This window comes from Trichosurus vulpecula, chromosome 4 (genome assembly GCF_011100635.1).
Source record: "Trichosurus vulpecula isolate mTriVul1 chromosome 4, mTriVul1.pri, whole genome shotgun sequence".
Lineage (NCBI taxonomy): Eukaryota > Metazoa > Chordata > Mammalia > Diprotodontia > Phalangeridae > Trichosurus > Trichosurus vulpecula.
The window spans coordinates 399,516,568-399,543,065 of record NC_050576.1 but is presented as its reverse complement, the minus strand read 5'-3'; the positions used below and the strand labels follow the sequence as shown (position 1 = coordinate 399,543,065).

Sequence of the window (26,498 nt, the reverse complement as noted above, 5' to 3'; positions counted from 1 at the left end):
TCTCAGTTCTTTGATCTCCCAAACTCTCTGGTCTGCACTCTCTGCTCTTAAGTCTTTCTCAATGTCTGCTCTTCATTGCCCTCTTCATGTCTGCTGCCTCAATGTCTTCTTGATATCTGCTTCTCAGTTGTGCTTCTCTCACATTCTGGGCTCTCCTTATATACAATTCTAGCTGGCATCTGATTGGCTAGAACTCAGGTCTCTGGCTGAATTCATGCACATCTGAATGGTCAGAACTCAGTGCACATACAGTTGGCTCTGGCCTTAGTAAAGGGTGTAAGTAAAAGTCCTATTGAATGAGTTGGGAAGATCTTTAATCACATTAACACCACAAGACCTCAGATTAAAAACTCCTGGTTTAGATAGAGAAAAGATTAGTAATACCAGGATAAAGCCTTAGGGATCACCCATTGTTAGGGGAAGATCCAGCAAACTGAGATGTGGTCAAACACAGAGAAGAAGGAAGAGATTAGTGTTGTGAAAACCTAGAAAGGAGACTAATCCTATATATTTTATGCAGTAGTTGTGTGAATAAAAAGAAAGTTCATCATTGCACAATGTTGCTGTTACTGTGTACCATGTTCTTCTGGTTCTGCTCACTTCATGTAGCATCAGTTCATGTGAGCCTTTCCAGGTTTTTCTGAAATCTGCCTTAGCACAATAGCATTCCATTATATTCATATACCACAACTTGTTCAGTCATTCCCCAATTGAGGATCCCCTCAATTTCCAAATCTTTGCCACCACAAAAAGAGCTGCTATAACTAGTTTTGTATATGTGGGTCCTTCTCCCTTTTTATGATCTCTTTAGGATACAGACCTAGTAGTGGTATTGCTGGATCAGAGGGTAGTATGCCCAGTTTTATAGCTCTTTGGGCATAGTTTCAAATTGTTCTCCAGAATCGTTGGATCAGTTCACAACTCCACCAGCAATGCATTAGTGTTCCAATTTTCCCACATCTTCTCTGTTGTTTTCCTTTACAGCATTGTAATCGTTGCATATATTATCACTTCCACTTATATTTCATTTTTCATCAGTTCATACAAAATCTTACCAAGTTTCTCTGAATTTTTCATTTTCATCATTAATTAGAGTACAATAATGTTTTATTGCATTCATTTACCACTATTTGTTCAGACATTCCCCAATCATTGGCTAAGCACAAGAAGTGTTTCTATAAGTACTTTGACATATAGGAAACTTTGTCTTTGACTTCCTTGGGGTAAATGCCCAGTAATACTATTTCTGTGTTGGGGTGTGAATAATTTTTTTTTTGCTTCACTGCCATAGTTCACATTTTTTTTTCCAAAATGGTTAGATAAAGTCACAGCTCCACCAGTAGTGTATTGCTGTCCCTGTCTTCCCACAGACCCCTCTAACATCGACTGTTTTCTCTTTTTTAAAAAAAAAATCTTTGCCAATATGAAAGGAGTGAGGAAAAAGTTCCAAGCGTTTTAATGTGCATTCTCTAATGTGAAATTTGGAATATTTTGAAATTATCTTATTTGTATTTCTTCTAAAAACTTTTTGTTATCATTTGAGTTGTTAATCTTTCCCCTCTCAGAATCTTCTGTCCACTCAGCTGTTAATTCCTTTCCCTCTCTGATTACCTCTTAAGACTATTCAGTATCTATTTTGTTTGTAACTAGTTATTTACCTCCTCTATTGGAATGTAAGCTCCTCAAGGGCAGGGATTTATTCATTTATTTATTGCCTTTCTTTGTATCCCAACCCCTTATCTATTGGGGAATGTCTCTTGGGCTAATATATTTATACTCATATATCTTGGGTATGAGGCTTTTATCAGTTTGATACAAAGTGTAGTTTGCCCCCCTCACCCCCCATTAACAGTTTCTCTTATTGTCCTAGGTACATTGATTTTGTTCAATTGCTTAATTTTATTATTGATGTCTTGACTCTGAAGTCAGGACTTAAGTTCAGATTCTGATAATTATTACCTGTGTGATCTTAGGTTTAAGTAAATTATTGAATCTCCCAGGATCTCAGTTTCCTGAGGGGAGTTGGACTAGAGAATTGGGTTTGAATGTGAAACCAAGGATTTTGTATTTAATCCTAGAGGTGATAGGGAGCCTCTGGAGTATATTGAAAGTGGGTGAAAGGGAGTTGCCATGATGAGATCTGTACTGTGGTGGCTGAATGGAGGCTGAACTGGTGTGGGGAAGAGATTTTTGACTTCAGGCTATTGAAGTAGTTCATACCTGAAGAAATGAGAGCCTGCACCAGGGTAGTAGAAGTATGAGAGGAGAGAAGAGTTTATGTATTCAAGAGATGTTGCAAAGGTGTAATCAAAGACCTTGGCAACAGCTTGAAAAAGGGTTGGGGGTGGGGAGGGGGCTCTGGGATAAAGTGAGGAGTCAAGAATGATACCTAGGTTGTAAGCTTGTGGAACTGGGGAAATGGTATAAAAACAGTAATAGGAAAGTTTGAAAGAGGAGAGAGTTTGAGGAGAAAGATAGGAATTTAGTTTTGAATGTGTTGAGTTTAAAATGTTCTATCATTAAGGCAGAATTCATGACTTCAGAGATAATCGTGAATATGCCTGAATGGTCCAGAATCACAGGATATAAGGAATTCTCTAAGTAGAAGCCAGAGGAGTTAAAGCATTTATTGAAACTCAAAAGTAGCAGACCCGTGCACAGACCAATGTCCCCAATTCGACATCTTGACAAGATCCTTCCAAAACCAGTATGCCCATCTCACAATAGTGACCAGGAGGCCACAGAAAAAACATTATGGCAGCAAGCCAAGCCGTACTGGTGCTTCCCCCCCAATGCCAGGGCCCTCCAGCAAGAAGACCACCCACTGGCCTCAAGCCCCTGCTCGGCACTCTCCAGTCTCCACGAGGGTCAGTCCTACTTTTTTGTAGCGCCTGCTGCTATCGCCCCACCTCAGTCTCCAAGCTGTGTTCCAGCTAGCTGACTGCTTCCTCTCTCCTTCAGCTCTCAACTGTTCTCACCAACTGCCTCACCAACTATCTCTTAGCTCTGCTCCAACCATTCAGCAAGCTCCTCCCACCACAGGCTTCATGTCATCACCTGGACCAGAATTCAGGCGCCTACCATTGGCCTAGCCACTCCCCCCAGGACCCTGAGAGCCCCGCCACTAAAGCCCACTCAGATGGGTGGGGAAGATCTTCCCATTCACTGATTGCTTTTACAGATGTCCTTCAGACATCCAATTTGAGATGTCTAATGGGCAGTTCCAGATAGGAGAGTGGAAGTCAGCAGAAAAGTTAGGGCTGGATAGATAGATGGGAGAACAATAGAGACATTCCAGGTTGGGAGGGGAAAAGCAAACAGGTGCATTTCCCTGAAATCAGAAAAAGAGGTATCCCACTGCCCCCAAGTGTCTTCATTTAATCAAAGGAACATGGAAACAACTGATTGGCTCCCTGGGAGCTGATGAGATCACTAAAGAGAAAAGTCCCTCTAACATCAACTATTCCTGTCTTCCCTGAAGGCCCTTCGCCTTCCTTCCCCAAGTTTCATGTGTGGAGTGAAACCTCCGAGTTTTTTGATAGGTATTTCTCTGACTTGGAACAATTTTTCATACAGTTGTTAATAGTTCGTCATTGTTTTGAGAACTATTTCTGACCACTTTATCCGTTGGGTAACAACTCTTAGTCTTTTTTCCTAGGACTTTTGTTGAATAGGGAGGTCTTCCCTAGTGAGTTGTGATCTTTGGTTTATTGGACACAGGCTATTTTGTTAAATTTCCTTTGAACCTTCCTTATCTTGATTGTTCCTGTGATCTACTTTTAACCAGTACCAAATAGTTTGAATGATTTACTGCTTTGTCATTTAGTTTGAGATTTGATTCTCTAGGCCTCCCTTCATTCTCATGTCTTGCATTATTTCCTGTGAGATTTTAGCCCTTTTGATATTTCAAATAAATGCTTCTCTAATTTTTTTTAAAGTTCTATAAATAATCACTTGGTAGTTCAATTGAGAACAGATTTAATTCTACATATTATTGGTCATCTGCCATAAGCTAGCTCCAGATCCAGGGCTTTTTCGGCTGTACCATGCTTCATTTAATTAACCCCCATACAGCTGTGAAAAATGAGGCCCAAAGAGATTAAATCACTTGCCTAGTGTCACAGCTTATCTGTGACAGAACCAGAACTAAAATCCAGGTATCTTGATTCCTCAGTGTTCTTTCTTCCACCTTCCTCCTTTCCTTCAGTGATGTGGTTCACTTGCTTCTCTGAGGAAAGATCTGCTTTGTTTCCTACCAGCACCAATAGCATCCTACAGTGGAAAAACTGACTGTTGTCCAGATTTAAGATGCCTGCCTCCAGCCAGTCCAAGTCCATTTATCTGGGTACAGATAGATTCCTTCCATCAGAACTGAGAGAATTAAAACAGCAAGTGGTAGTGGGAATTGAGTGAACCACACTGACTCCATCTTGTGACTTAGTTCTGGAGCTAGCTCAGTTTCCTTTCTATTCAATTATGGGTCTAGTTCAATTTCTGTCTTGTGAGAAAGCTTTGGTCCATAATGGGAATTTTGAGAAAGCTTTATTGCATTGTTTGAACCTAGCCTTGCATGGGTGGGGAAGCTGGACTGCCTGTACCTCCTGCTTAGACCCCTTTAAGGACCTAGAAACATACTCAGACCTAAAGATTGATGCAAGATATTTCCTCACAATAATACATCTCAAGCAATCCATATGTCTTATCTGAAAACTGACCCTGTACTAGCCAATCAGTTGTTTCCATGTTCCTTTGATTAAATGGAGACACTTGGGGGCAGTGGGACACCTCTTTTTCTGATTTCAGGGAAATGCACCTGTTTGCTTTTCCCCTCCCAACTTGGAAAGTCTCTATTCTTTCTCCCAATTAGAAATCAGATTACCTAATTTTGTATACTGGTTAATTGCATTCTTTTAATTAATTGGTCTTATTTGATTAATTGTTTTTAATGCATAAAATCTGTCTCCCCCCTGTATTTATGGTCCAGTACCAAAGCTGAAGAAGCCTGGGGCTGATTTGTTTTGCAATTGGCATGCATTGCTTAATAAATCGATATGCTCAGAAGCTCAAACCTTTGTTTCCTTAGTCATTTCATCTTATACCTGGCACAGAGCTGATTTTGCCTCTGTAGCTAGTATATTACCTTACCAGAACAGCCCATTTCAACATCCAGTTCCTGGTTTCTTGCCTCACCGAGATATTGTTGGGGCAGCTTGCCCCTCACTCCCACCCCCAAGCATCTCGGCTCTTCTCTTCTGTAGTTTGTTTAGCAAGTTTCCCTATAGCTTTCATATTATAGCTTGTGATGCAGCCTATTGATGACTTTGTAAGCTGTTCAGGGAGTTTCTCAGCAAAAGAAATGTGAGTTGCTGCCTTGGCACTTTAAAACAATTTTTTAAAAATAAAAGTTTTTTAAAATTTCCACTTTTGTATTGAATCTTTCATTTCTTATTTAAAGAGAAGCTAACACAGATAACGTTATCTTCCTTGCAATATGATTCATAGTCATAGCAGATAAAAATTAAATACTCTTGGGTACATGAACTAAAGGACTGTTTCGTGGGGAATCTGGGAGATCTTTTAAAAATTTTGCAATCCAAAACACTCACCTTACAGATGAGGAAATTTGGGCTTTGAGAAGTGAGGAGACTTATTGAAGATCACACAGGAGCCCAGCCAGGGTAGAGCCAGGGTGCAACCTGAGGTCTTCGGAATCAAAATGTGAGCAGGCATTAAGTTTGCAAAACATTTTAACACATTATGTCATTGGAACCTGTGAGATCACATATGTAAAATACTTGACAGAGCTTAAAGCCAACTGTTGCCGTGGTTGTTGTTGTCATTGTTATATTCTGTTTTGCAGATGAGAAAACTGAAACAACAGTCATTTACCTTGTAAGGGTAAAAGATGGGATTTGAATCCAGAGTTTCCCTTATTGAAATCCAGCATTCTTAGCTATATACCCCTTGCCACATCTCCAAATCCCCTAATACCTGTGGTGCTGAAAGTTTTTGCCATATTATATTATTTTATATTGTGTTATTGTAGTATCTTGTTTTCCCAGTGATTCTGTACACACATAAGAGCAAGGCCATATCTTTTGTCCCCAGTAGTGCAACTGTTCAGTGCATATTTGTAAAATGAATGATAGGACAGTTAACATCCACATAACACTTAATGTAACTCTTCCTTGCCATTAGTTTTGTAAACAATACCTAAATATCATATCTTTTAATCTGCTATTTTTATATTCATTCAGTTTTTCCTCTTATTTGTCTTAAAATTTCAAATAAGTGAATTTTGCTAAATAGAAATTAAAATGGAGCTATTTAATCTTCAGCAGGCTACAGGGATCACTCTCTTCAGAATGATTGAGTTAAATTTACATTTTTTTCTCATCCTGTATTCTCTACCCCTGATCTTTGCCCTTTGTCTTAGTCTTAGACTTTTAAAACAAATTTTGTTAAAAAACCATTTTAATTATCAGTACATTGCTTCATCTGAGTTCAGTCAGTAGTGTAATTAAACTGAAAAGAGGGTTACTTAATAGTGCCTCAGGACAAATAAAGTAGTGTATAAAATTGGCATTTGGCCAAAATTGGGACATTACTGCTCTGTCACTGAAGCTTCTGTTTCTTTGGCAGACTGCTTGATTGAAATTATAGCTGTCTAACCCACTGATTATCTTTGCAAAAAAAAAAATGTCTAGTCGTATCCATACTATATTCTGTAAGAATGAAAAGCTTGAAGACTTGTCTCTTCAATCATGTATTTTCAGTTGTTACTAGAAACAACAGGATGGGGTGTGTGTGTTATTTTCTAGTTTAAAAAAAGACATAAATTCATTTGAATACTAACTAAAAATCCAGTAATTTCAAAATTCAGTGCAAATACTTAATTTAAATTGAGTTAAAGCGACCATCTTTTGAGCTGAAATATCTTTGAATCTTTTTTTCTCTAGTACTATTCTTAGTTAGCATTGTACAAATATATTTAATGACTTTTTGACTTAGCAGTGTGATGTTTTTAATAAATATTATGAATGTTCACTGTGTCATGTTGTGCAACAATTATGCACAGCTGTCTTTATTAAAAGAAATCCAAAGTATATTTTTCCCAAAAATAGATGAGTTCATATAGCACATGTATAAAATTGAATATTAAAAGTGTCAAAACTTTTCAATAATTTTCTTTTGTGAGACTTTGATAGTTACTTTGTTATACTTGGATGCAGCTTTAAGATGGAAATAACTCATGATTTAAAGCAGTTCTTTTTTGTTTAGTAACTATAACATATTTTTTCAACTTAGGCCAATACTTCCAACAGAATTTCCTTTAGTACTGCTGTGACTGTGAACATCTTTAGGAAACTTAAGGATAATGAGATAGTTATAGGTTAAACCACCTTAATATTTTTTTTTTTTGCAAATGACAAAATAAAGTGATAAAATGAAGATATTCCCCTTAAATTCAGGGAATTTTCTTCTCTGAATATTTATAAATAAAATCTGATATCTATTTAACAATGTAATAACAGGAAACATAGCCACTGTAAAATATGGTAAGACATAGATTAATTTTTTTTCCCTATCAACTAAGATACTGGAACCCTAAACCCCTCTTTGGTGTATTTCAGAACATGATTTTTCTTACCTTATTTCTTACAATAACAATATTTCAATACCTATTTATGTTAATACTTCTGTTAACCCTTCTTAACATGCAAAATTATCATGAGTAAAGTGCTTGGTGAACCTTAAAGTGCCACGTAAATATGAACTATTATAACAGAATATATTTCTTTTATAGGAATTTGTATTAGAAAGTGAATATAAATACTATCAGTCACAGTGTATACTATCAGATAAGAGTGATTATTGAATTAAAATCATTAAATATAAAATGGAACAGTATTATGTGTACTAGAAAACATAAAGTAGACATTTCAGTGTCTTGGAAGAAAGGAAGGCAATGCAACAGCATTTATTAAAGGCTTACTGTGTTCAAAACTGGGGGTATAAATAGCAGGAAAATGAAAGCCCGTCCATGCCTTCAAGGAGCTTACATTCTAAAGGAGGAAGACAACATAAAAAAGGGAGCTGATGGAAGTAGTAGGGAGAGGTACTGTTAGAAACAATGGATATAAGGAATTAAAAACATGGACAGACTTGTATGAATTAATATAGATGGAAGAAAACGGACTCAGGAGCCACCATAAACCATCTGAGAGTTAACAGAAAGATTTTACTTAGACATCAGCAAGGATGCCCTATGTTGTGGGAAAAACATGACTCAAAGTGGTTCCCTTGGTAGTTTGGTTTCTGTATTGGACTAAAAGGAAACACTTATTTGAGACAGTTAACAAAAGGATATTTACTTAGCCATAGCAGGGGAGAAGATATTCAGAAAGGACACCTAGTTCGTTCGACAGCTTTCCTGCTTCTGTGATGTTCCGTAGGTCAAATATCAGGGAAGAACTAGAGCTTCTGTTAATTTTTGTGCTGAGACAACCTGGAAGTGACTTCAAGGACCTGAGTCCTTAGTCTTTTGAGTCAATTAAGTCTGTAGAAAGGTTTCAGTACCTGTTAAGTAAAAGAACTAGCGCAGTCCACATGGTGGAGAACTCTGGTAGATATTCTTCCTGCTGCTCAGTGCTGATTGTTCAGGCAGACATAAATCCCTTTCCTCCCTTGCCCAAATGCATCTCATCCCATGTCAGTGGCATATCCATTTCACAGATATTTATGGAACATGGAAACTCAAAGATGTCAAATGGCTTGGCTCTGCTATCTCCCCATGGCCTGTATCTCACCTTCCTTTCATAGTCAAATGCCTAGAAAATGCCATCTACACTTACTGCCTCTACTTCCTTACCACCCATTTTTTTTTTGATCCCTGGGCCAGTCAAGTACTGGCAATATCTTCCATATCTTTAGGGAAAAATTAGCTCAGCCTATAGGGCAAGGCATTAGTAAATTATTTCTCTTACCACAGGAGCTGAATTCATATTAAATTCAATGTGTAGTGGTCAATCTTGGACCCATAGGACCCATGATGAAGCAATTTCCCACCTTTTGGTAGGAAGCTATGACTCTGGATGCAGAATGTTGTAAATGGTGTCACAGGGTTGTTATGTCATTTAGTTTTTCTTAAGGGATAATTCTTTGACGAGGGGAGGGGAGAAACAGGGGTAGTAAAGAGCTATCTTTGGAAATAACTGATATAACAAAAAAGGCATCAATAAATTTTTTTCATTAAATGTTTAAATTTTTTTCAAATAAAAGCTGTGCATGACCATTTGCCCAGGCAGCGCTGCTTGTTTGTTTTTTTTTTTCCTTGAATTTAAAAAAATCTTTTAATAGGTTGTTCTCCCCGGTGTCACACCTCATATCTTCTTAGCTTCATTTCACATTTGTCCCTCCTTTGACACAATCTATGAAGTCAGTATTTTGAAAACTTTCCTGAGCTTACAAAAAACAATCGATTTATAAAAGATTAGCCAAGGTACATGTTGATTATCAGGAGTTAACAAGTATTTATTAATTGCCTACTAAGTGCCAGATGGTGGGTATACAAATAGCAAAGAATGAAACAATCCCCACTCAGAATGAGTTTATGTAATGATACAAATCACCACTTATCATTTCATAGTGTTTTTACTTCTGGTTGGTTAGCATAGCAGTAACATCTTTGAAACCATTGTGTAAAGTGTAAAAATTAAATATGTTGTTTCTGAAAAGCAAAATGTTACAAAATGCTTTAAAAGAGCTGGATTCTTGGGCTTTCCTGAGTAGAAATGCATATCGCAATAAGACACAGTACTTATACCTTAATCTTTGTATTATAGAAGTCCATGGAATTACAATTGCATTTTGATAATGAATGATTACACTTTTCAGTGTAAGTAAACTAAATCACTCTTGCGTTTAGTGAGCCACTTTGTTAGAAAAAATGTCAAAGATAGAATTAGAAAATAGTGTCCAGAAAACTTCATGAAATTGAAAATCTTTTGTGTGAACAAAATTAATACAACTAGGATAAGAAGGCAAGCACTTACAGGGAAATTTCTATGTAAAATATCTTTTGATAACAATCTGTTATCTAAGATATATAGGCAATTAAATGAAATAGATGGCCAGAGCTATTCCTACAGGTTACCAAAGTCCCCAAGTGGTTAAAAAATTAAAAGATATGCACACTCAGTTTCCAAAAGCAGAATTACAAACTGTAATTATAAAAGAATTATCCACATCACCAGTGAGTATTGAGAATATATTTATTTCTAATATTATTGACTAGTTCATTGCTAGTCTTCTGCACTCTTTCTTCTCTGTTTAGCTATAATGACAGATGAGTTTAAATCAGTTTTTAAAATCAAGAAAAGCCAAAGATTAGAGAAAGGATATGTTCTCATTGTACCAGACTACTGAATGACAACTGAATGTCATCTGAATGCATTTTTCTGGTTCTGTAACCACTTTGTCAAAGGTAAAGTATTAGTGCCTTGGGGAGAAATTTTCAATGCCATAGCACAAAGGGATCAGTAGCAGCCAGTGTAATATAATTACTGATATTTTAAAATGATATGAAAGCTCTTATTGTGAAAACTAGCATGTTGAACCTAATTGCTAATAATAAGAAATCATCTTTATATTTAGTTGAACAACTCCCATGAAGCCTGTGTAATTAGTTCTCAAGCTAACTGAACCTATTTTTATTGTATTGTAATTTTATTGTAATGTATTTATTGTTTATCATAATATATTGCCTTCATTTCTAGTAAATAGTGGAGCTAGGACTAGAACTCGGTTCTTTTATGTGAGTAAACAATTGGCAAATATGAGTGTTTTTTAAATTGCTAATTTTTAAGGGCAGCTAGGTGGTGCAGTGAGTAGAGCACCAGCCCTAGAGTCAGGAGGACCTGAGTTCAAATGTGGCCTCAGACACTTGACACATGTACTAGCTATGTGACCTTGGGCAAGTCACTTAACCCCAATTGCCCTGCCCCCCCCAAATTGCTAATTTTTAAAAAACTTCCATCAACAGATACATTTGCCTATCTATAGAAGAACCAAAGATAGTACTTAAAATTACAAGCTAGAAAAATGAAGTTCCAAACAAAACCTGCCGTAGAACAAACAAAAATGAAAAAGGTCAAACCATAAACAATTAGGGAAAACACATTGTGAATGATGGCACATCACTGCATCCTTCTGTTATTTATTTGTTATACTTTTTTTTCCACTAGATTCATGATTTATTTAAAGAGCTTCTGGTGAGAAACTTTCTCTACCAAAGCAGGTTGACACCCCTGCAACCTACAGCCTTACTCACCAAGAGTATTGAAAGGGTAACAGACTTGGCTGGTGTCACACAGCAAGTGTGTCAGAAACAAGACTTGTGGAATTCAGGGCTTCTTGACTCAGAAATCATCTCCATTACACCATATTGACCCTTTCTGTTATTTATAGATTATTGAAAAGAAAGGAAAATTATGTGCATTGACTTTTTAAAGGCAATACCAATTGTAGTTGCTGTGAGTTGATGTTCTTTCTTGTTTTGGTCTCTTATATAGTTAAAATTTTATACTCTCACCTTTGCTTTATTTTCTTTAAATGTTTTCTCCTTTTGTCAATTTATCTATTGTCTATTTATCCAGCCTATCCCAGGGGTTGCAACCTTGGCACAAGCAAAGGCAACGCCTCCAAATGTGTGTGTGTGTGTGTGTGTGTGTGTGTGTGTGTGTGTGTGTCTTGTACACGTGTGTCCAGACATCAGTTCCTGAAGCTAAGTATCCCTCTTCCTCAGACAGCAACTTTCCAAGTTGGCCATAGCTCCTGCAAAGATTAGCAAAGCATTCGCCCTAGGCTTCATGGGCAAGCAGAACTCATTGCTGCCTCAGCTTCCCCAACAACCTCTCCTGTGGGGGGATGGTATGTATACTTAGGGACATTCATTGAGTAAGTTAGATTCTGTACCCCCCTGGCCCTACCCCAAGTCTCGATCTCAAGAGGGAAAAGGCTCATGGCCCAAGTCTGAGATTAGACTACAGAGTCTTCTTCATCTCATTTTGGTCCTCTTCAGAGTCTCCTCCTTGAGTAGCCTAGAAACATCCCCAGAAAGTGAATAAATTAAACCCTCAGCTATGGATATGGCTTGGGGTGCTTCATGGGGCCAGGAAAGGGGAGGGGGGAATATTTCTTTACCCAGGGAAGTTAGGAAACAGTCTTGTGTTATTAAAGCAGAATCAAGCCCCAAGCCTTGGGCAGAGGCTTACAAAAGTAAAAGTGCTCGGGGGCATCCCAGTTACCTGCTTGACTGGAAATTCCCCTCAGCTCTAGGCCCACCCTCCTCCTTCACTGGTAGCTCCAGGACAGTAGGGTCATAGATGGCAGCCTCTTTACTGAATATGGAAAAGCAGGGACTTCTACCTCCAGCAAATGATTTGTCTTTCAGAAAAGTTTCCACAGCTTCTGCTGGTTATCTGAGATATCTAGATGCTATATGTTCAGGCACTTGGCACACTGGGTCCAGGTGGTAAACTTGTCCTGCTCCATACAGTTATAGGTCACAGATATATAACTCTCTATATCATGTATGTATGAAGCCGTATATATAGGTACTTACTGTGGTTCAGGACCTCAACCTCACCAAGCAACCATAGAACCTCACCCTCATAAATGTACTTCCTTAGGCCTTCTAGGTATTTGAGTTAGACACTGGGGATAATGGGTTTGGGTTTGTTTGGTTTTTTTAATTTTTATATTTTATTTTTTTCAATTACATGTAAAAACAATTTGTAACATTTTTTTAAAAAGTTGAGTTCCATATTCTCTCCCTCCCTCCCTTCTCCACTCTTGAGAAGGCAAGCAATTTGATATAGATTATACATGTGTAGTCATGCAAAATATTTCCATATTAGTCATGTTATAAAAGAAAACACAGCTTCACCTCCCCCCCCCCCCCCCCACCAAAAGAGAAAAAGTTTAAAAAAAATACGTGCTTCAATATCCATTCAGACTCCATCAGTTCTTTCTCTGGAGGTGGATAGCATTTTTCATCATAAGTCCTTCAGAATTGTTTCAGATCATTGTATTGCTCATAATAGCTAAGTCATTCACAGATCATAATCAATATTGCTGTTACTGTGTGCAGTGTTCTCATGGTTCTCATTACACTTTTCATCAGTTCATTTGTGTCTTCAGTTTTTTCTGAAACCATTCTGTTCATCATTTTTAATAGTACAATAGTAGGCCATCACAGCTGTTCACTGGGGATGTTGTCAATCATGTGCTTCTTGAAAACGGCCTCATAGCAATTTGGAACTATGCCTAAAGGGCTATAAAAATGTGCATACCCCTTCAACTAGCAATACCACTTCTAGGGCTGTATCCCAAAGAGATCATAAAAATGGGGAAAGGATCCACATATACAAAAATATCGCAGCTCTTTTCGTGGTGGCCAAGAATTGGAAATTGAAGGGATGCCCATCAATTGGGGAATGGCTGAACAAGTTGTAGTATATGGATGTAATGGAATACTGTTGTGCTATAAGAAATGATGAGCAGGCAGACTTCAGAAAAACCTGGAAAGACTTACATGAACTGAAGCGAAGTGACAGAACCAGGAGAACATTGTACACAGTAGCAGCCACATTGTTCAATAACTAAATTTGATAGACTTATGTCTTCTTAGCTATGCAAGGATCTAAGACAACTCCAAAAGACTCATGATGGGAAATGTTGTCCACATCCAGAGAAAGAACTATGCAGTCTGAATGCAGATTATTTGCTCTCTTTTTTTGTTTATTTCTTCTTTCTCATGGTTGGGAGGGGAGAGAGGGCAAGAAAATTTGGAACTCATAATCTTATGGAAGTGAACGTCGAAAACTAAAACCAAACAAATATATTAAAATCCCTCCTCCTACAGAAAAAAAAATAAGTCAAATTAACCAATTTTAAAAAAGAAAGGAAAAAAGGCCTCATGGAAGTAGACATTCATCTTTGTAGGCCTTATCATGAAGCAGAGGAGATGTGCTTGTGGCCATCCGTACCCAAATGTCCCAGTCTCGGAGCTTGTCCAGCATGAACTGGGATGGCTCTACTTCATCCTTATTATACAGATTTCCTGAGTGGTCGTTCCAGGCTGAGTGTGATGTCTACTCAGTACAGCAGTGTTAGGCCCTCTACTGTCTGCTCATAGCCTTGATCATTATAGCCAAAGATATGGTGAGCAGTTACCCTCCTCAGGCAGGTACACGGACCGGCTAAGGAAGCTCAAGAAATCAGTAGCAATGTCTATGTCTTCTAGGACCACAGCAGACTTCACCTTAAAGCTCAGAGTGAAGAGAGGCTCGCCTTGTGCTATTAAAACACCAGGGTGTCCTTTTTGCTGGTGGATATGTGCTGGATTCACCTCAAACCAACCAGAGTGACTACATCTATTCCTCATAGTAATGTCAATGAAAACCTTTGTCATCTAGAGCTTTACACCCTAAGTAGAGAACATAGCATCCTATACGAGTAGTTGGGCCAGATCCTACAATGACTGCCGTAGGCACAATGGCAGTCTTGTTTGTGGATGGATGGTTGAACTCAGTAGGTCTGCAGTAGCTGCCGTTATCCCCATTACGTCTCAGCTTTGCCTCAGAAGCTTTCAGTACTACTTCAGTTCCATGTCTGCCTAGTGACACTGACTTTTCAACAAAACTAAATGGGATACTGTTGCAACAAGCCCAACAACAAGAACACTGCCAGCGTGTGTTCTTTTGATCTGCTTTACTAAGGAAAGTAACATTAGGGGGTTAACAATCCTACTTTAATCCAACATATACATGTATCATTCACTTAGTTCAGGGGAAAAAGCCAGCGCCCTAAACTTCAGAGCAAATACAAACAGAAATTGCAAACAGAGCAACAGATGAGCTTTTATCTGTCTGACCAAATCACAATACATCTGTAGTTACCAGAGAGAAGCACCAACATCTAGGTTTTCAAAGCTGGGGGGGTGGGGGGGAGAGGGGATGGGATTTCAGTAGCTACCCAGAGTCTTGTCACCAACATTCTTTCAATGAGTGTGGCCTCCAAAGCCAAAATGCCAGCCTCTTGAGTTTATATACTTTTCTTCAGGGTCAGAGGGTATCACAACCATGTGACTCAAACCCACGTGAACTAGGCTTTCCCTTGACATAGGCAGGTCATCAAAGACTCCCAATTCAATCAAAGATTCCTTAGTGCTGAGAAGGACTCCAAAACAAAGACAAAAGGTCCACTTTGATTGCCGTTACCTTTGAAAGGCAAAACTCATCAAAGATACTTCATCACCTCAGCATTCCAAAAGAGAAAACAGTAAAAAAAAAAAAAAGTCCCACCCTAATTACCATAATGTGTGCACACATTCACATAAACACACAAATATATATGTGTATGTATATACCTGCTTTGCCATCAGGTTTCATGATGCTTCATTACTCATTCCAGGCCTCATCTTCCAGGAATATGGGGCCATCCACAACCACATACTTCTTCTCTGGCTGGAGTAGACCTTAACATCAGATGCCCTACTGGGGTCTGTACCATCTTTCCTTGGCGCCTTCTGGTGCTTTGTGGTCTTATCATTGTCCTACTCAGACTCCAGATTTTCTACATCTTTGCTAACTGAACATCCAGATCAGTTAGACGTTGAGGACAGTTACCAGAAGGAGTGGCATTGAAGCCCATCTGGCAGAGCCATGATAGAACCAACTGGTTAATCACTCTTTAACTTTTATACCAAGTACCAGCTTTGTTTCTTCTGGCCTCAGAACAGTTTCTCCAAGGTGCCCAGCTTCTAATTGTCCATGCCAGGGGCTAGTGATGAATAAAGGAGAACTCTTCACCAGTGACTCTTGTGGGGCTGTCAGGTGGCACAACAGCCTCTACCGAGGCTACCTTCTCCGTACTACCTCCCTCTCTTTATTTTCTTACACTTTACCCCCCTCCACACACTTTACCCTCCAGTGATACTGTCTTGCTTGCTCTTACATAGTAGGTACTTAATGAATGCTTGTTTACAGACTGACTTTGCTTTATAGCTTCCGCTTCACATTTTACATCAGTATATGTATTTCCAGTCATTTCTTTTATAAATAGTTTTGTGTTTTACTGTGTTCACATTTGGTGAAGATCACAATTAAAGACTTTGTCTATATTTTTGTTTTAAATGCAGATTCATACAGTAGGTAATTGGCTCCATATCTTGGTTATATGTTAGACTATTCAAGATGCTGTATGTAAGAGTATGTCTTTAACATTGCCAAGGAACCTCAGCAAGTTTGTTAATAAGTTCTTTACCCCAATCCCATTATGAGCAAACCCTCTTTCCCCTTTGATAGCTATTTTATTTAGAGATGATATATGCTTGCAGCTGCTTTTGTTTAGAGATGACTATTGCAAGAATAAAATAAAATTTTCTTTTGTTTTTTTGTTTTTGGTCAGGTATTAAGGCTAATACATACCACCAGCACAACACAGAAGAAAAATGTTGCAGCCTCAGGACGTGAAGAATATACAGTAGCTTTTATTAAAAAACAGATTGAAGAATTCAACATAGGAAAGAGACATTTAGCCAACATGATGGGAGAGGATCCAGAAACCTTTACCCAAGAGGATATTGATGTAAGTGCAGTTGCTCTGTTGGAGAAATAATTTACTATAGCGTTGGATATTGAACATACGTTACTTTAACATGGGCCCCTCAGATCTGTCTAAATTTTAGTCGAATTGTTAGATGAATGAAAAATACCATTTATACTTCTCCAGTAGGAAATATGGCTTTGATAGAGATACTACTCCTACTGCTGTGTAAGGTCAGACGTCACAGTATGGGATTGCATACTTGTGTCTTTTATTGCATGTAGCTTTTAGTTTTAGCTGGTAATAGATAATCTCCTTGTTTCAAGGTCATGAGACCTTCTACAAGTATTTAAAATGATTAAATTATAGGTAAATGTTTCTTTGTTATATGTAGTTAGGGTATGTTTTCTTGTAAGACAGTAGATCAAATTATAATGGAAATATCAGATTTGTGGTCAATCCTGTAAATAAACCTGAATTTTGTATGCTAAATGTTTTTAATATATGGTTGCACTGTTTAAAAAAGGTTCCATTGATTTGAGAATTGGACTGACTTAGTTCTAGTTCCCCTACAGTCATGACTTATTAAAGTATTATGTTAAATTAGGATACTATGAATGATAGTTGGTGATATTTGATTGCTAAGTAACCTGAAATGACTGGAGAAACTGTTCAATTTAACTAAATCTATTTAGCCTGCTCTGATAAAATGCCAGCTCTGACATCCATATAATCTTATTCTTAAATGTTATGAATAATTTATAACCAGGTATAAGAATCTTATTACAAAGTCTGATCTTCATCAGAGTGTTAAAGTATTTGGTAGGACATGATTCTTTTTTTTATACATCTTAATTATTTTCCTGTTGTCCAGAAGTCTCATCCAAAGGAATACCTCAGTACCGGTTTTCGCTTCACCTATTGAAGCCCAGCTGAGTTGGGGCTGTGGGAACTGCTTTTTTTTTTTTGTTTTGTTCTTTTTTGGTTGCAGGGAAGGGTGATGGTGGTGGTAGTGGTAATCTACTAATTCTGTGTTTTAGGTGATCTGCCCATTTCATGAATAAGATGATAACATCATAACTGGTTACATCTCATAATTTAATGGCTAATTTTTTAGTTACATAGTAATAATAATAAGTAACAAGCATCAGCCAGAATCTATAATCAAAAGTGAGATTGATCCTTATGGTTTTTAAAAGAAGCAGTTCACATTAAGATGTAATTTGGAAAAGGGTATTAAAAGACATCCAAATGGCTTTTTTAAAAAATTCTTAGTTTAGTGTCTGGTGTTTTTTTGTTTGTTTTTGTTTTAATTTTGATAAACTACTGTCTCAAAATGTTGAGAGAGATAAGGAGGCCGTGGGTGTATCATTTCTTCAGCTTTTCGTTTTCCAAATAGAATATGAAGCATACACAGGGAGAATTCAGGTGAGCTTAAGGGAGAGAACATTATTACAGCAGAGTATTATTTATCTAGTTTTTTAAGTACATCAAAATTTTCTAAGACATTAAGGCTGTCTTTTTGGCAGCATTCAACACAGAGGTTAAAAGAGGAATTGGGCATTTTGAGAAAGCTATTCAATGGTTTTTGTACATTAGTAGGGTATGAATTAAATAAGACTTGATTACAGTACAGAGTTACCCCAACAAGTTGGTTCAGACTAAACTACTGATTATTTTATAAATTTTTTTAGAAGCTAGTGTTGCCACACAATTTAATTAATTCCTGTAATGATAATGACTTGTCAATTTAAGGTTTTCAGAGGGCTTTACATGTGTTAATTTATTTGATCCTCACAGCAGTTTGTGAGATAGGTGCTATTATTATCCCCATTTTACAGATAAAAAATTGAGGTTAGAGAGGTTAAGTGACTTGCTCAGGTCCACACATCTAGGCAGTATTTGAAATTAGGTTTTCTTGAATCCAAGTCCAACACTCTCCAACTAGCTATCTAGCTAGAAGCATCAATAAAAATCATATTTGTAAATATGCTGAAATACCTTTTAAAAACAAACTTTGAGATAAGTGTAAACAAAACTAGATTAGGGATTTAGTTTAGCAGGGTTTCAAGAAATTCTTCTTTACTACTTACTTTGAAAGATAATAATCATTTTATATTATAGGGTCACTAAACATTGGAAGTTAGTGTTTATTCAGTCATGAAGATTAAACCTCAAAGACGTAGTTTCAGTTCTCAGATTATCAGTGTCTTTTCCCAGATGTAAAGCATTTGTTGGTGCCAGTGTACTGAGAGATAATAATAACTGGCATGTGTAAAGCACCTTAAGGTTTGCAGAGTGCTTTACATATATTATTTCTTTTGAGCCTTATACAACCTGGGAAGTAAGTTCTATTATTGTCTTCATTTTGCAATTTAAAAAATTGAAGTAAAGCAAGACGTTAGGTAATTTGCCCAAGGTCATACAACTATAGTAAGACAGTATTCTTGTGAGTCCTGATTCAAACTCAGATCTTTCTGATTCTGCTCTACCCGCTGTGTCACCAAAATTCCTAAGATAGGAGAGAACAAATTTTCTGTATTTTTACAAATATTTGTATATAAGCGTGTCTAATGATGACTCCAAAACTAAATGACATGATATGCTCTCAAAAAGAAAGCTCTGGAAAATTTAAATGCTAACTTGTGGTTATAATTATTGGCCTATTTAACGATGTGTTCTATTTTATTTTATAGTATATATTGTATATGTTCTAGTTATTATTACTATTAGTAATAAACAAAATGATAACCAAAACCATTCAATGATTATTGCTTTTGTCCTTGAATTGTCTGTAATGTCGCTCATAAATCTTCTAGGCAATTTGTGCAAGGAAGGGAAGAAGTACCTAAGAAGTACCTTGCCTATATAATGAAATAATTTAATTGTATTTCAGGGATCCATGATGTCAGAGCAGAAACTTTATCCCCTGATGGAATTTGTGGCCTATCCACATCTTCTCTTCCTGATTCTTCTTCATGTTTGCCCACGAATCTAATATGAACAATCCATCCCACACACTAGTATTCTTCCCTCTCCCCTGCCCCCACGTCTTGGGTGTCCATCTGATAACTCTTGGTCTTGCTTTATGACCAATCCACCTCATTTTCATACATCTAGATGCTGTCCTTTACACAACTTCTTTCATACAAACAGTAATTGGTAAGAGTTCTCTGTTAAAGTGATTCCCAGTTACTACCTATGTAACCTTGTGCAAATTATATCTTTCTAGGCCTCATCTGTATGATGAGGAAATTGGACTTAATAGTCTCTTTTTTCCTGTTGTCTATAATGCTAAGCCTATCTTTTTTCTCTGCCAATCCGACTTTTGCCCTCTACCCATTAATCTGTTGCCCTTTAGACCACTTAAAATTTTGATTTTTTTTATATATATATTATATGTATTTTATCCAGAACCATATACCATCACCAGAAGAATGTCGATGTTAAAAAGAAGTATTTTTGTTTCAGGAAGCAGATTGGGATAGTTGAAAACACAGTATAATTTCCCAAGTGAAATTCCATCTACTTTCTTTCTTCTGCTCTAATCTGGACCTAGTTTACTATCCGCATGCAGTATCTGTTTACGTGCTCAAGATATATCTGGTCTGCAGAAGAATATCATTTGTGAAAGCCTGCTTATCCTCTTATCATATTTTCATTTCTCTTTAATATGTATGTAGATTATTCCCCATGATTTTAAAGAGATGAGAAATTAGGCATATGGGTCACTAGTTATTGATGTCCTTTTCATTACCTTGTTGATGTCATCTGTGATTTTTTTTCCCTTCCATCAGTGTCTTTCCCTCATTCGAACATCTTAAGGATCAATCTCACAATGCCTTCACAATTCTATCACCTCTGGCCCAGATTCTCTCTCTGTAGTCAGCCTGTTCTAGCTGCTCTTGCTGTCATCCTCAGCTTTAGTGTCATTTCTGCCACTTCATATGGCACATCAGGACCTGATGTAAAAAAAATCCACAGGTGATGGTTCTGCTGGTATCTGATGGGGAAAAGATCCATTTGGCATGCTTTCTTTTTTGTTTGCATGTTTTCCTTTTTGCAGTTTCATCTTTGAATTATCTTGGCATGATTTAGTCTAATTGGGCCTCACACTCACTGCAAACTTGTTTTTTCCCCTTCATTTCTCATTGTTTTATCAGGTGATACTCTGTATAACTTTTCACTGTCTTGTTTTGCAGATAAGTTTATATTCTGAACCACTGTTGCCTTGATTCTCTTCTGTCTCCACTCTTCAGGGAGATCAAGTAACTTGTTGTTTAGCCTGATTCTGAGCCTTTTTGGCCTCTGATTTTTGCTTTACACGCGTTAATCTTTTATAGGAAATGATGGTAGGCCCCAGCAGTGACTTCTCCTTTATTCTCTTTCCATAGCTTGTTTGAATAGGCGAGGTGAGAATGGTTGGGATTTTAGGCCACATTATTTTTCTTCTTTTTATCTTTCTCATTTGTTGTTGAATCTTGTGATCTAACTGCAGGGCAGTTCAGATAGCCTTGATGTGTGTCTATGGAATTAGCACATGCACAAATCCTGGTAGTGCTGAACAGAACATAATGAACGTAATTTGACCTTTTGAAGACCATTGTCATTATGAATATTTAATTATTAAGCTGTACCCTGAGAGTGGGGGGTGATACCCTTAAAGAGATTATTGATGTATGTAATCTTGTTTAACGCTGCAGAAATAATCCAGGCCTGCCTCTGTGCTTTTATAAATGTTTGTTTTATTTAATTCTGTGAACTTTACAATCCAGCCCTATAGGCCTGCTTTCTATTCTTACATATATGGCACCATCTCCAGTCTCCAAGCCTTTGTACTGGTTGTTCCTTAGGCTTGTCATGCTCTCCTTCCCAAATTCTGACTCTTGGAATCCTTGGCTTTAAGATACAACTCAAGAAGCATGTCCAGGGGGACTTCTCTGGTCCTCGAGACCCTTCTTCCCAGACATACACCAGTTGCTAAGTCTCTAAGGTCCATTCCATCCTGTGTGGTCTGATTAATACATGCTGCTTTCCCCATTAGAATGTAAACTGAGCGTAGTGACTTTTCACTTTTCTTCATATCCCTTGCACTTACTTAGCACAGTGCCTGACATATAATAAGCACTTAATGCATGTGGATTGATTAATTGAATTCCCTTTTCTAGTACTCTTGCCAGATTGTCTGCTGTCAGTCTTTTATGTTTTTAGTGTCTCTTTTCCTACCCTCCCTGCTCCCTATAAAATGCAGTGTCTCATCAGTTACCATAACAAACTTGTTAGAATTGTATGTAATATTTACATTTGGGAGGCTCTAAGAGCAAAAAGGCTTCTACTGTGAAGTTCTGTACAGTCTTTGTGGTATTTATTTCTGCTTTTTAGATTATGCTTTACCCTCCCACCCTCAGTTACTTTGAGGTTCAATTCCCTTTTAGCTCTGTTCCCCACTTCCTCTTGGTTTCAAAACTGCTGACATGACTTGAACATCCATTAAGACCAAGGCCTCCTGGCACAGCCTTCCACTCCAATGGTCTACTCACCATGGAATATCTCTCTGCAAAGTCTGCCCGCCATCTGCCATTCTTGAGTTCCTTCTGGCATTTAAGAGAGGGGCCTAGGGATAACAGTTCACTATTTGACAAAAACTGCTGGGGAAACTGGAAAACAGTATGGCAGAAACTAGGTATAGACCAACATCTTATATCATATACCAAAATAAAGTCAAAATGGGTACATGACTTAGATATAAAGGCTGATACTGTAAGCAAACTGGGAGAGCAAGGAAGAATTTACCTGTCAGATTTGTGGAGGACAGAAGAATTTATGACCAAACGAGATAGAGAACATTATGAAATACAAAATGGATAATTTTGATTACATTCAATTGAAAAGTTTTTGCACAAACAAAGCCAATGCAACCCAGATTAGAAGGGAAGCAAAAAACTGGGAAATAATTTTTACAGCCAGTGTCTCTGATAAAGGACTCATTTTTAAAACATATAGAGGACTGAGTTGAATTTATAAGAATACAAGTCATTCCCCAATTGATAAATGGTCAAAGGATATAAACAGGCAGTTTTCAGAGGAAGAAATTAAAGCTATCTATAATCATATGAAAAAATGCTCTAAATCTCTATTGATTAGAGAAATGCAAATCAAAACAACTCTGAGATACCACATCACACCTGTCAGATTGGCTAACATGACAAAACAGGGAAATTATAAATGCTGGAGAAGATGTGGGAAAATTGGAACACTAATTCATTGTTGGTGGAGTTGTGAACAGATCCAACCATTCTGGAGATCAGTTTGGAACTGTTCCCAAAGGGCTATAAAACTGTACATACCCTTTGACCCAGCAATACCACTTCTAGGGCTATATCCCAAAGAGATCATAAAAATGAGAAAAAGACCCACATGTTCAAAAAATACTTATAGAAGCTCTTTTTGTGGTAGCCAAGAATTGGAAATTGAGGAGGTGACCATCAGTTTGGGAATGGCTGAACAAGTTGTGGTATATGAATGTAATGGAATACTATTATGCCATAAGAAATGATGAGCAGGCGGACTTCAGAAAAAAATCTGGAAAGACTTGTATGAACTGATGTTGAGTGAAATGAGCAGAAACAAGAGAACACGGTACACAGTAACGGTCACATTATTCAATGACCAACTTTGATAGATTTTGCTCTTCTCAGCAATAAAAGAATCTAAGACAACTCCAAAAGACTCATGATGGAGCTATGGAGTCTGAAAGCAGATTGAAGCATACTGGAGATGATCCAGGATGTAGTGGGAGACCTTGGCACTTTTAGGCTAAGGCTTTTTTGCTTAGAGTGAGCTAAAGCCCCTTAAGTGAACAGACCTCTTTAAAAAGTGAGTCAAGGGATGGCCCCTTTAATTAGAAAAAAAAAATCAAGGTGGAAGGAGAAGATTCTCAGGATTGCTGTTCCAAAGAGAAACAGTTACCATTGACATTCACTCTAAGCCAGGAGGGCCCAAAATACAAGCCATTAAATGGAGCTTGGGCAGGGACCTGTTGTGGTCCAATCTATGAGCTTCTGGGTGAACTGGGTTTAAGATTTTGTGAAAGAAAGAAGGAAGGGAGGGAGGAAGGAAGGAAGGAGGGAATCTAGGAATCTAGCCAGTAAAAAACCCCAAGTTAAGTGGGCAGCTCCTGGCCATCAAAATTTGTTGTGTTTGTCCTTTGTTTTCCAGGCAGACCATGACATCAGGGAAATATATTTGCTCTCTCTTTTTTTGTTTTGTTTTGTTTTTTCCTTTCTCGTGGTTTTTCCCATTCATTCTAATTTTACTTTACAACATGACTAATGTGAAAATATGAATGTATATGTAGAGCCTTTATCAGATTGCATGCCCTCCTGGGGAGGGGGAAAAAGGAGGGAGGAGGAGAAAATTTAAAACTCAAAAGCTTATGGAAGTGAATGTTGAAAACTAAAATTAAATAAATTAATTTAAAGAAAAAAGAGGTGGGGGGCAAGCTAGCCTGCCTTCATTCCCATTCCTGTGCCTGCCTTCTGGACTTCAAACCTTCATCCTCAAACCATCCTCTCCTCCCACCCCACCACCCCCTGCCATTTTTTGACTCCCTTTTGTGTGTTTCTTCCCACTTTAGAATAAAAGTTCCTTGGGGGCAAGGATTGGCTTTCTTTTGGCTAGCATTTGCATTCCCAGCTCTTAGCTTTGAACCTGGCCCATAATAAGCACTTTATTAAATGATATTTTTTTTTCCTTCTTGTTCCTCACAACTGTCTTCCAGGTAATTGAACTTGCTAAAAGTTAATCATCCCCACAAATAGTATTATTGTAGGTTGGTATTGGTAAACTTCTGTGGCAGCAGGCATGATCTAAGGTTGCTTAACTAAATAATGTGACATCCAATAGAAAGCATGACTAATAAAAATATGGAAGATGAAAAAATTTTGAAAGGCCATCACTTTTAAAAAAAACTATTAGGCAGGATTACTTGTGATTAATTATGCCTTTCAAAAACTTTTTTAGGGATTTGATCCACAGAATTTTCACGTTGCTTTCGATTTAGTACGAACAAAAGGATGCTCATTAGTTTTTAAGTATAGTCATTAAATAAACAGTTTATAAAGAAGTAAATCTCCTTATACCAGTGATTGTTTTTAAACCAAGCTACTATGGTGCCATTAGTAGTATTAACTTACAAATATTTAGGATCATATTTCCCAGGGGCATAGATTTAGAATTGGAAGGGAACTCAGAGAGCACCTAATGTAGTCCACCTCTTCATTTTATAGGTATGGAAACTGAAGCCTAGGGAGGTTAAGGGGCCTATCTTACCTACCTTAGTCTCACAGGTAGTAAGGGTCAATTAATCAACAAGTATTTGTTAAACTTCTATTATGTGTCATTACAAAGACAAAAATGAAATTCTCCATCCCCAAGGAGCTTACTCTGTGTGTGTGTGTGTGTGTGTGTGTGTGTGTGTGTAAAGAGAATTGCAACATGTACTTATAGATACAAAATAAATATAAGGAAATGGGGACGGGTTGGGGGAGGTGCAGGGAGGGGAACCTTCATGTAGCAGGTGACATTTGAGCTGAGTTTTGAAAGAAACCAGAGAGATTCTAAGTGGCAAGTGAAGGAGGGAGTGTGTTTCAAGCATGTAGTACAACCAATGCAGAGGTGTATACATTGGAGATGGAGTTTTATATGTGATGAATAGCAAGAAGGATGGTCTGGCTGGTAGGATTTGAACCCAGGTCTTCTGAGAAGATTTAAAAGAGAACAAACAAGTAGAATACTACAGGGTCTTATGTCTACCATTTGTTTATATTTAATTTTCCCACTTACAGTCAGATGCTGAAAATATTTTAAGGACTTACTAGTATTTTAAATTTCTGTTGTAAAAAATACCATGAAAGCAATTTAGCACAACTGGTAGCAGAATTATCTGGCTTTACACTTCAAATAGTAATAATCCCTTCAGTATGCCTGTGTACCTTCATGTCATTGTCAGTAATCAGTTTATTCAAAGCATTTTAGAAATAGACCTTAATGTGTCATTACATGTCTTTGTATATTAAACACATAGATTTTGAATTTTTAAACTACTGCTGTTTGAGATGATAGTTAAAGACATTTCAGTCATGTTGACTGTTTTAAATGTAGAATTTACTAATGCTTATATTTGGGAATTAAAGTTAAGCTGTACATTACTTTTGAATTTCAGGGAAAAAGCCAGCAAATTGATATATAACTGCAAAAGTCTACCAATTACTTTTTAATTGGTATTATAGACCTTGCTCTGAAACCAGAATGTTTTATTCTCCTAAGTGTGAATATGCTGTATGAAGTTTCTCTAATTGATTTGCTGTGCCCATTCCATTTGATGTATCATTTTTCACAATATTTCATAATTTGTGCTCATTTCTAATGAACAGAGTCGTTAGGACAGGCATGTCTAAGTACAACTGACAGCTAACATTAGGTGCCAGATGCAGTTTATAAAGCTATGTAGAACTGCAGAGAACAGTTTAAATAAATTAGCACCTGTACATTAGTCTCACTTGCTGGTAATTTATAAGCGAATCAGTAGAGATGACATTTAGGTAAGTCATTGATCAAGTTAACAGCTGCATACCCACTGCCCAGCTGGGATACCTAATTAATAGAGATTGCAGTCTTGACCCAGTGCTTCTTCCCATTTGAGTCTAATCTTTTTTTAGTTCTCAATTTAAGCTTAAGGATGTAGTAAATACTTTGCCTTCCTTTCAGCAAATACTCGAAATCATTGATATTCTAGTTTTATTCTGAAAATGTAACTAATACTTTTTATTAGTCAAAGATTACCTTAAGCATCATGATCTATGTAGATTAACTTTTATTATTACTCA

The 26,498-nt window shown here is 37.3% G+C and overlaps 1 protein-coding gene across 1 annotated transcript in view; it reads left to right on the top strand.

Moving 5' to 3' along the window:
* MRPS9 (mitochondrial ribosomal protein S9) overlaps positions 1 to 26,498 on the top strand; it is a 99,397-nt gene that overhangs the window by 8,878 nt on the left and 64,021 nt on the right. Inside the window, exon 2 of the mRNA XM_036756415.1 lies at positions 16,474 to 16,653. Within this exon, the coding sequence (XP_036612310.1) occupies positions 16,474 to 16,653 (180 nt within the window). The remainder of the gene's footprint in view (positions 1 to 16,473; positions 16,654 to 26,498) is intronic.